The 12070-nt window shown below is 35.4% G+C and overlaps 1 protein-coding gene across 1 annotated transcript; it reads right to left on the minus strand.

Moving 5' to 3' along the window:
* Nucleotides 1-8900: 8900 nt before the first annotated feature.
* On the minus strand, nucleotides 8901-11187 carry LOC116112135 (disease resistance protein At4g27190-like). Its single transcript, XM_031398318.1, has 2 exons — nucleotides 9397-11187; nucleotides 8901-9107 (listed from the first exon to the last, which is right to left on the minus strand). The coding sequence occupies exons 1-2, from the start codon at nucleotides 11185-11187 to the stop codon at nucleotides 8901-8903; spliced, it is 1998 nt and encodes a 665-aa protein (XP_031254178.1).
* Between the last annotated feature and the right edge of the window lie 883 nt (nucleotides 11188-12070).

Here is a 12070-nt window from a genome sequence, read left to right on the forward strand (position 1 = left end):
AAGCCAAGCTAGTGCAGATTCACATAAACATCCGTAAGACTTTGGAAGTTTACAATATGAATGGACATTGCCCTTCCATATACACTGCAATTCTGGTAACCTTGCCAAACTAACTTTGCTAAACTTGGATGCAACTTAGAATTTTCTTCCCCCACTTGCGATGCATCTATCATGCATTTCAAGTCTTCACAATCTGCAACGTAAGAGTAGTCAAATTCTTCAATCCCTTTTGGTCAATGCTGGGAGTAATTTTGACAACTGCTACCTTCCAAACTAAGATCTTCTACACTATGATATAGTGCTTTAAATAATGCAGTCAATAGGTTGCATCATATCAGCAATTATTAAAGCTTTTGACGATTCTGAATATCCATGAGTTCTTTCACAACAATTTATACCTTGAAAGTTGGGAAAGCAAAGTCTTTTGGAAGGCATTTTGAATTTATTTTCAAATACAGAACAGCCAAGCTAGATAGATAATTTACCTCTGAAAGCCTAGCATTGCTTGTTTCCATACTTTCTCTTCAACCTCCCACTTCAAAGATGTCCTTCTCCAGTATAATTTTCTAATTGAGAAAAGCTTCGTATCAAATGGAAGGAATTCTTCTTAGCTTAGAACACCCAGTAAATCCAACATTCTTAGTTCCTTAAGTTCACTCAATTCTATTGGTAATTCGTCAAAACGAGAATCTCTAAAGCTAGAATCTCAAGTTTGTTCAGCTTGGCAAGGAAAGAAATGTCTCTCAAATTACAATCAGACAACTCTAGAGTCTTGAGATTGTCAAGAATTGAAGTGATTCAGTGAAAGGTCTGCATATCTTAATCTTACAACTTCTAGTGCTTTCATCTCTTCGAAAATCATCTGAAACTTTCAACAACTTAGACTTGTCATAGTTATTGTGTAAACCATGTTTTTCACCAACCAATAGCAATATTTTAAGCTTAGGACATTCCAGAGTCTAACAGGGAGCTTTTTAGTTTGTTTTCAACAAGGAGTTGCTGTATATTGTTTCCAGCTCTTCATTTTCAACTGCGTCAAATCCATGCGAATCTTGCTCATGTATATTCTCCCCTGATGTGATCCCAGACAAACATCACGAACTATATCATGCATTCTCACAAATTCTTTTTTCATGTGCATCTAATAGCAAACCCAAAGCCTTCAGGGCTTCAACAATTAAAACGTAGGTCCTTCTTGCTTCTTCATGGATGAAACGCCTTCATATAAATCTAACCCCACTCCTATTCTAACCAAATCCTCCAAAGAAATTTCAAAATCCTCAGGAAATAATGAACACACAAAAAACACAATCGAATTTATCTCCCTCAAATAATCATAACTCAAAATTAAGACTGGCGTAGACACCTCTCTCTGTACTATTAACAAGACATAAATCCTCCAGTTTTGACTTTTTTAGTTTTTCCACACCCAGATTCCCATATTTCGATATCTTTCTTTCCTCTCAAAAACTTCCGGTGGTTACAAGTGCTAAAGGAAAACACAACTTCTCTAGCAATTTGGTAGCCAAAGTATTCAAGTTGACACAATCATCATCTATGTCTGCTTCCTTTTTTAGTAAAGCCACTCCTTCGTGTTCCTTTAAACATCTAGATGAATCAATGATTGATACTGCAAATAGTGCATACCTCTCTGTAGCGGGGTTGTCAAAAGCATTTGCAACCTTGCTCAATGGAACACCTATTTTTTTCCTCGAAATTGAATCTTCCAAACATCATCGAGGTTATAAGGGTATTATTAGAATTTGACAATCTTGAAGACAACCTCTAGCTCTTCCTGTTAGTTTTCTCCTCAAATTTCAAACCTAGGAAGTCAGCCAGCTGACTTGAATATTATGAAGTTTGGAGTTTGGGATACAGTAGCCATCGCAACCTCTTAAGATGCCCTTTTCTTGACCGTTTTATGCCATTTTCTTGCTAAAGTTGTTTACCCACAGCCCATCCCATACAATATAACCATATAGGTGCATCATTTTCAAGTGCCTCATAAGTCATCAAAAGCAGCCTCGTAGACCGGCAAAATTCAAAATTTTTAGGTGCTGAAGGTTCACTAATAGAAGAGCACGACGCCCACACTTTCAAATTGGCCTCCATCTGCAATTACCTTCTTAACCGAATGCGTCTTTGTTGCTTTACTCCCCAAATGATGTCGAGAGACCCAATTAGGACACCACCATTAAGACAGGTCTTGTTAACTTCTATTTTCCTTTAACGTATCAACTTCTCCCATGATTTTCTCGAATCAGACAACCAATCTTGTACAGTTGCTTAATTCTTTCATCATTTCTTTCTGCAGCTTCGATTTCTTTCCCACATCTCTTGTTTCGATTCAAGTCTCGTTCTGCTCATAAGATCTTCAACAATTTTGTTGAAACGAAATAAATAATGAGCTTGGTTTATGATCAGCTCCACCAAGTATTCTCCACCTTTGATACAATAGATGTTGCGAAATCTATCAACATTGTGTTATCAATAGAAAGGGTATCAGTATAACGCAATTATAGGAATATCTAATATTAACTAATTAGCTAGAGATATGAATTTGTAAAATCAATTGTCGGAAATAGTTTAGATAACATCTGTTTTATTTTTTGACATTTTAAAACACTATGGTAGATAATTATATTCCTAGTTCCTGGAAATGTCTCAATAAGTTATTTTTTAAGTTAAAAAATAAAATACATCATACTACGCTACTACTAATCTTACACTTTTTCTTTGTAACATTGAACCTGTGTAACATAATTGTGATTAGTGAACAGGTAAACTTCTAATATTTCATGATTATTTGTTTGTTGCTACTACTGTTTATTTGTTTGTTGTAGAAAAGAAAATTAGCTTTAGCAAATACACCTTGGGAAAACAGATTTTAGCTAGATAAGTGTTTTAATTTGTAATGCTAGATAGACCCATAGTGAAATTTCGTAGTGGGTAAGTAACATAATTCTCATATAGAAAGTAAAGCACTATAGATGTAATATCCCATATTTTATGGTTATTTATAAAATTTATTTTGTTTTCCAGGGGGAAATGAGTTTTTAAATTTTTGTTGGGGGCATTATGCAAGAAAAGTGATGTTGTAGGGTCATGGTATAAGATTAAACTGAAAAGGGAAGATTAATTACAAAATGTTATGTGGATAGAACATATATGTGATCCTAAGCCAAAAAAAAAAAAAAAATTTGGTTAAAGATGTGATTTTGATATAAGGGTTACTGTACACAAATATGACCATTTGGATTCCGAAACGTTTACATGTTTTGGGTTTTTGACTGAAACTGAATTTGGATGTTGTTGTAGACTTCTTGAGGAGTTTTTAGAGATTGTTTCACTAAAAAACTCAAAGTATTGGATTTTCTATGGATTTTGAAGTTGCCCTACAATTCTGAAATTTGGGTTTCTGCAGAACGAGTATTTTAGTAGATGATTTGATGCATCTATTCCTTTTTAAATTGATGATTTTAATTCTTCTAAATCCAGTAGGTGTCTAGTTTAATTCTACAGGTTTCGTAAGGTTTAGATTAAAGGTTAAATTGTTGTAAATTTTACAAGTCAATAACCTCAATTCGGAAGCAGTTGGCAGCTTTGAAAAAGTTGAAAAAAATTCTGTTTTAAATGGTTATCGACTCTAGAATGACTTGGATATATACTGGAACCTAATGTGTGTCTTGAATTCCCCATTAAAATTATGGCTTAAATGATGAATGGAATTTTTAAAAAATCCTAGAGTGATCAGTGTTCTGTTATGAGACAGTTTTGATAAAGATGTTAAGTTAATCTTTTGGTGTTTAAGATGTCCATGAATTTAAGTTGAAGTGTACCATAGAGAGACCTTTGCATGGAGAGGTCATTGGATTTGGATAAAGGAAGACAAGCACAAACATCGTAGAGGATTCTGCCCTTCTTAGATCAAGAATTTAGCTTCAGAAGGTGACTGGATCAACGAAAATTTCTTGCTAAAAGTTTGCTTATTGTGGCGTTTGATGTGTGTTTTGGTGATGAAAAAAAAAAAATGCACTCTTGCTTGGTGGGTACTTTTAGACTTGTAGACTTTAGTTTGTAACTTAATGATGAATTATGTGTTTATATATTTGGAATTGTATAATGAGCTTGATTTGGAATTGATTGTGTTGGAAACAAATGCAGCACAATGGTTGGACTGGTTGCTGATTTACAATTGGGGAGTGTGGATGATAAATAAATGAAAATGGTATGGATTGCTTAGGAGGTTGTGGATTATGTTGATGAATTGGCTTAGCGTTGTTTAATCAAGATCATGATATTGGTTATATGTGATGGTTATGAAATGTTATATCTATGGGTTATGGATCATGCATTGGAAGGGAACTTTTGGCATGCATGGTGTTGTGTGAAATGCATAATTGGATGATTGGAAATAAATTGTGAGAAATGGCATATGTAATCGGTTATTAAAATGGAAAAATCCAGCCAAATTTGGGGAGGGCTGGTTTGTTTGTTCTTGAATAGAGAAGAGGAAATTGAAGGGTAATCGGTTATAGTTGGGATGAAATGAAATTCTTGGTTTGGGTTGCGCTGGATAAGTAGATGTCGGAGTTAACTTGGTGGATATGGGGGGTTGTTAAATTCAATAAATTGAATAAAATCTTGGTGGTTCGTTTATTAAACTTTGATAGATTAAGTATGGATGAGTTATAAAAAGAGATAGGCAGGCCCAATTATTGAAGTCGTGAGTAATGGGTGTTTGGGTTGGTTTTTATGTGAAAAGATATATTAAATTAGTATTGGGTTTGTTTATTTGGGGGGCATCAGGCCCAAATTTCTTTGCTTTGGGTTAGTATTGGTGGAAGGATTCCTAAGGGGGCCGATTGTCAGTTTTACGATTATTGGAGTACAAGCAGTAGGGGTGTTAAAAGAACCGGTTGGAACCGAAACCGCGCGGGTACCCTGGGTTTGGTTCCGGTCCTACCAGAACCAATCTCAATGGGTAGGTTCCGGTTCCAAATTTTGGAACGTTACTGTACGGTTCCAGTTCGGTTCCTATAGTTAGGAACAGGAACCAGAAACAGGAACCAGGAACCGAGACTAATATAAAATAAAATTAAATATTAGGGGGGTAATAAAAACTTTTGTAGGAAAAGTAATGTGTAAATTTATATTTTATTTAAACATTTAAAGTAAGTGGTTTGACTTTTGAGATAACCTTACAAAGTGAATTTAATTTGCAATTTTATTTTTAACAGTGCCAGGTGGGGGGTATTTGTAAGTTTTAGGGTTTTTTTGCCCTTTTAAAAACTTTTGGGGGGTCATGGAATTTTACAGGGTACCCAGAACCGGAAACGGAACTGTTGTTATAGGTTCTGGGTCTGGGTACCTAGGAACGGAACCGTCGGTTCGGTTCTGGTTCCAAATTTCAAGGAACCGTCGGTTCGGGTTCCGGTTCCGGTTCCTTTAAAAAGTGTAGGGTACCCGAAATCGAACACCCCTAACAAGCAGGGGGGAATGTGAGTTTGAAACCTTTGGGACTACATAATCTAGGGACAAATATGAGGTGTATATTGATAGTTTATAAGTTGGTATAATCGGAAAATATATCGTATTACATGATGGTTTTTTAAAAATATATGCACTCATATTCGAACACTTGCATGAAGGCAGGTTGGGAAGTTCAAAGGTGGATTGTGGAAGTATTGCGGACTGTAACCACCTTAGTACTAGTACTGTCCCCCTCCAAACTCAGTTAGGCATTTATATTTAGCATCCTATCGGAACAGTACAGACATTTGATAGCTCCAAGCAGGATTTACACCAAGCGCATTTGGCTGAGTGGGATTATGACACCTGGTGGGTATTGGCTTGGGGAGATTTGATGAGACTATTGGGTAGGTCTTGGCCTGGGTGGGGACATGATTAGCCTCATGCGCATATTGAGATGACCGTACTTCCAACGATGATGATTACACATCCTATCGAGAACAGGTGGGCGCCTGACGAGCTCTAGCGAGATTACACCGGAGGATAGACCTTGGGAGGGATTTGCGAGTACACTAGGGGTATTGGCCTAGTGAGCAGCTAGTGTGGTTGTATATATCAGGACTTGCGTACTAGTGTGGCAATGGTAGTGGTGATGGTTGCATTAATTGAATGAAGTGGAACTTGTGAACATCTAGCGAGTATAGGCTGGGATGAAATTTTAATATTCAACGGGTATAAGTTGGGTGGAAATTGTGGACATTTGACGGGTATTGGCGTGAGCAAGAGTGGGTTTCGTGTTGGGGAATGCCTACTTAACTTTGATGATGGTGTATCGGTTTTCGTGAAAATAATACGATGATCCATGGTAATTGGAAAGTTTGTACAATGATGCGAATTTCCTTGATGGGCATGAGTGGATACGAATCAAGGAAATTATATAAGGCAAGTGTGGTTTCGTTAAGGGAATAGTTACGCGTTATGTGAAATGAAAGTTTTGCTCATGCTGGTTTAAGGTTGAAAGTTATTTTCATTTATAAATTGTATTATCCACTCATTGGGCTTCCTAACTCACTGTTTTATGTTTTTCCCCCAGGATTGCATACAGTGTATATGTGAGGCGCTTGCTATATGCATTCGGTTGGCTAATAGACATATGTTCATTAGCATGATGTTTATACACATTAGAAGCACTCTGATACATATGTTCTGTAAACTGTTTTCTAAGATTTACGTTTTTAAAACTATGTTTCGTGTTACACTATTGTCATTAAAGTTTTTATGAGTGGAGCTAGTAAATTATTTTTCAAAAAAAAAGACACCCTCCTCTTGGGATCTTGAGTCCCTCAGAGTGCCCGAATTCGACGAGATAGGGAATACCTAGGAGGGGGTGCAACAATAAATCCTTGTGAGTATGGTTTGATTAATTTTGCTCTTTTAGAATAGATTAATGCTAGGTAATTAGCATAAAAAATCCTATCATATTCAACGAGTGAAATATGGCAACCTTATACCGTGTTATTTGTATTTTGGATTAATAACTATTATTTAGATAAGATAAACAAATAATCAGCCGTGTTACTATTTTCTATGCTATATAAAATTTTAAAAAAATAATGGAAAATTTAAATACCTTGCTCAAAAACCAATGATATTTTCGTGAAATGTTAAGCTTTGAGTAACTACCAACAAAGCGCAAGTATCTGGTTTTGATTAGACCTTTATCTGAAAGAGGTGAGACAAGAAAATAAATAAAATGTGAAGTAATTAAATATAAATTAATGTTAAAAGAGGAAAAACTATGAAGCATTGTTGATCATTCCTTTAAATAATTTAATTAAGAAAAAAAGGAATTTTTTTTTTATTATTTTGTTCCTATTTGATAACAAACAAGGTTAGTTCAGAGTAGAGTATGCATTTCATTGTAAGTATTAGTGAATATTCTTGAAGTCCCTTGGTTAATATTTGCTCAATTATCTCCAAGAAATAAAATCATATCTAACCTTACTAATATTAAAATTTTTATTTCTAAATAACATAAGATATATATACATACATAGTTTAACCTCAATAAATTAATATCATTGGAACCATAAAAATTTATTAATAAATCAATATATTAAGTAATGGTATAAATTAATAAATTATTAATTTATTGAGGCATTTTTTATTTTCTTTTTCCAAAACATTGAACTTAATGCATGTACATATTGTGTATAGTTAATGTGATATAGGGAATGGTTCATAGTTAATGCACTTAAAGAAACAATCATATTGTAATTTTCTCTTGCAATACGAAAACACTACATTAGTGGTTCTTAATGCACTAAGGAAAGTTAGAGATGAGATCCAAGAAGACATCAATTTCAAGAGGAAACAAGCAACATTTGACTTGTTTTATAAAATGCCTCTTAATTGAGTCATGCATATATATACTTTTGATGTACAAGGAGATTATTAATTTATATATCAAGTAGTATCTTTCTATGTGTGTGTGTGTGTGTGTGTGTGTGTGTGTGTGTTTTAATGTATTATCTTATAAATCCTATGTNTTTTGTAGAAAAAGTAATGTGAATACATTTATATTTATATTTCATAACATTTAAAGTAAGTTGGTTTGACTTTTGAGAATCTACCTTTACAAAGTGAATTTATAATTTGCAATTTTATTTTTGTTAACAAGTGCCAGGTGGGGGGGTATTTGTAAGTTTTTAAGGGTTTTTTTGCCCTTTTAAAAACTTTTGGGGGGTCATGGAATTTTACAGGGTACCCAGAACCGGAACCGGAACTGTTGTTATAGGTTCTGGTTCTGGGTACCTAGGAACCGGAACCGTCGGTTCCGGTTCTGGTTCCAAATTTCAAGGAACCGTCGGTTCGGGTTCCGGTTCCGGTTCCTTTAAAAAGTGTAGGGTACCCGAAATCGAACACCCCTAACAAGCAGGGGGCTAATTGTGATGTTTGAAACCTTTGGGACTACATAAATCTAGGGACAAATATGAGGTGTATATTGATAGTTTATAAGTTGGTATACTTCGGAAAATTATACTCGTATTTACATGATGGTTTTATTAAAAAATATATGCCACTCATATTCGAACACTTGCATGAAGGCAGGTTGGGAAGTTCAAAGGTGGGATTGTGGAAGTATTTGCGGACTGTAACCACCTTTAGTACTAGTACTGTCCCCCTCCAAACATCAGTTAGCATTTATATTTAGCATCCTATCGGAACAGTACAGACATTTGACTAGCTCCAAGCAGGATTACACCAAGCGCATGTTGGCCTGAGTGGGATTATGACACCTGGTGGGTATTGGCTTGGGCGAGATTTGATGAGACTATTGGGTAGGTCTTGGCCTGGGTGGGACATGATTAGCCTCATGCGCATATTGAGATGACTCGTACTTCCAAACGATGATGATCTACACCATCCTATCGAGACAGGTTGGGCGCCTGACGAGCTCTAGGCGAGATTACACCCGGAGGATAGACCTTGGGAGGGATTTTGCGAGTTACACTAGACGGGTATTGGCCTAGTTGAGCAGCTAGTTGGTTGTATATATTCAGGACCTTGCGTACTAGTGTGGCAATGGTAGTGGTGATGGTTGCATTAATTGAATGAGTGGAACTTGTGAACATCTAGCGAGTATAGGCTGGGATGAAATTTATAAATATTCAACGGGTATAAGTTGGGTGGAAATTGTGGACATTTGACGGGTATTGGCGTGAGCAAGAGTGGGTTTAGTGTTGGGGAATGCCTACTTAACTTTGATGATGGTGTATCGGTTTTCGTGAAAATAATACGATGATCCATGGTANTGTTCACACAAATTTGATACCTTGAAAGTTTGGAGAAAGCAAAGCCTTTTGCAAGGCATTTTGAATTTATTTTCAAATACAGAACAGCCAAGCGAGGTAGATAATTTACCTCTGAAAGCCTAGCATTGCCTGTTTCTATACTCTTCTCTTCAACCTCCCTTTCTTCAAAGATGTCCTCCATGTATAATTCTTCTAATTGAGAAAAGCTTCGTATCAAATTGGAAGGAATTCTTTCTAGCTCAAAACACCAACGTAAATCCAACATTCTTAGTTCCTTAAGTTCACTCAATGCTATTGGTAATTCGCCAAAACGAGAACCTCTAAAGCTAAGAATCTCAAGTTTGTTCAGCTTGGCAAGGAAACAAATGTCCCTCAAATTACAACCAAACAACTCCAGAGTCTTGAGATTTGTCAAGAATTGAAGTGATTTCAGTGAAAGGTCTGCATATCTTAAACTCACAACTTCTAGTGCTTTCATCTCTTCGAAACATTCATCTGAAACTTTCAACTGTGACCGTTTATTTTCACCACCCAATAGCAATATTTTAAGCTGAGGACATTCCAGTCTAACAGAGAGCTCTTTAAGTTTGTTTTCCAACAAGGAGATTGCTGTATATTGTTTCCAGCCTTTCTCCCTTGTCAACTGCGTCAAATCCATGCCAATCTTGCTCATGAATATGTTCTCCCCCTTTGATGTTATCCATAGACAAACATCACGAACTATATCATGCATTCTCACAAATTCTTTTTTAGAAGCATCTAATAGCAAACCCAAAGCCTTCAAGGTTTCAACAATTAAACGTAGGTCCTTTCTTGCTTCTTCAATGGATGAAACACCTTCATATAAATTTAACCCCACTCCTATTCTAACCAAATCCTCCAAAGGAATTTCAAAATCCTCAGGAAATAATGAACACATCAAAAAACACAATCGAATTTTACCTTCCTTCAAAAAATCATAACTCAACTTAAGACTGGCGTAGACACCTCTCTCTGTACTATTAACAAGACATAAATCCTCCAGTTTTGACTTTTTTAGTTTTTCACACACAGATTCCCATATTTCGATATCTTTCTTTCCTCTCAAATACCTTCCGGTGGTTACAAGTGCTAAAGGCAAACCACCACATTCTCTAGCAATTCGAGTAGCCAAAGTATTCAAGTTGACACAATCATCATCTATGCCTGCTTCCTTTTTTAGTAAAGCCACTCCTTCGTGTTCCTTTAAAACATCTAGATGAATTAATGATTGATACTTCCAATAAGTGCATACCTCTCTGTAGCGGGTTGTCAAAAGCATTTTGCAACCTTTGCTCAATGGAACACCTATTTTTTCCTCGAAATTGAATTCTTCCCAAACATCATCGAGGATTATAAGGCTATTATTAGAATTTGACAATCTTGAAGACAACCTCTCGGCTCTTCCCTCTTCAGTTTCCTCCGTGAGTTTCAAATTTAGGAAGTCAGCCAGCTGACCTTGAATATTTATGAAGTTTGGAGTTTGGGATACAGTAGCCATCGCAACCTCCTTAAAGATGCCCTTTTCTTTGACCGTTTTATGCACTTTTCTTGCTAAAGTTGTTTTACCCACACCGCCCATCCCATACAATATAACCATATAGGTGCCATCATTTTCAAGTGCCTCCATAATGTCATCAAAAGCAGCCTTCGTAGACCGGCAAAATTCAAAATCTTTAGGTGCTGAAGGTTCACCTAATAGAAGAGCACGATGCCCCACGCTTTCAATTTGGCCTCCATCTACAATTACCTTCTTCAAACAAATGCTTGTCTTTGTTGCTTTCCTCCCCAACTGATGTCGAGAGACCCAATTAGGACACCACCCATTAAGACAAGTCTTGTTAACTTCTATTTTTCCTTTCAACGTCTCAACTTCTCCCATGATTTTTCTCGAATCAGACAACCAATCTTGTACAGTTGCCTTAATTCTTTCATCATTTCTTTCTGCAGCTNTTACCACATTATCCTTATTTAATTTTAAAATTTTATAGTATACCCTTGTTTAATGTAGTACCCCTTTTAGTCATTTTATAATAAAATGTACTTATAAGCCATATTTTACCAAACACGTCAACTACTTATCAGTCACTTATAAGTACTTTAACCAAACACGTAATTGCTTAAAATTTTAAATGCTTATAAGCTAAAATTAGCTTATAAGTACTTGTTGCTTATAAGCTAATTTTCATAAGCTCAGACAAACACCCCCTAATTACATGGATACTTTTAGATGTATTATAATTTAAAAATAAATAAATAAATTGCATGTATCACTACAAGGGTAATAACATTGTAATCGTCATGCTTGGCTAACTATCCCAAGTCAATTTATTGGTGTGAGCTCAAAAACACGAGATTTGAGTGATGTAATATTTTCTATGCCCTTAACATATGGATTAAATAGCTGCATGCCTTGATCAAGGTATTAATTTAATTAATATGCATTATACTTTTCATTTCTTTTTAAACTACATAATAAACTGATTATTCACAACCAATAATATTACAAGAATTTTTCTGTAGACACTAATTTGATATAGGATAAAGGACATTTACCCACCCCCTAGATTCATAAATTGCAAATTCTTACCCAATTTTAAACTTTGTTAAGATAAATTTTGTTTTGACTAGTTAAATACCCTTTTTAACCCTTTTTATAATAATGGGTAAATAGATAAATTACTTTCTAACTCTCAAATTAATAGATTTAGCAAAATAATTATTTTTCTTTTAAATTTATTTCAATAACACACTTTTCTTCAACC

Source organism: Pistacia vera, unplaced genomic scaffold (genome assembly GCF_008641045.1).
Source record: "Pistacia vera cultivar Batoury unplaced genomic scaffold, PisVer_v2 Contig656, whole genome shotgun sequence".
Classification (NCBI taxonomy): domain Eukaryota; kingdom Viridiplantae; phylum Streptophyta; class Magnoliopsida; order Sapindales; family Anacardiaceae; genus Pistacia; species Pistacia vera.

What these genes read in the sequence shown, in the direction of transcription:
- LOC116112135 (XM_031398318.1), bottom strand. Translation starts at nt 11,187, where the DNA reads ATGGGAGAAGTTGAGACGTTGAAAGGAAAAATAGAAGTTAACAAGACT. An exon ending in GCAATGCTAGGCTTTCAGAG is followed by an intron (nt 9,108 to 9,396) that starts GTAAATTATCTA and finishes TATACTCGCTAG; the next exon opens with ATGTTCACAAGTTCCACTCA.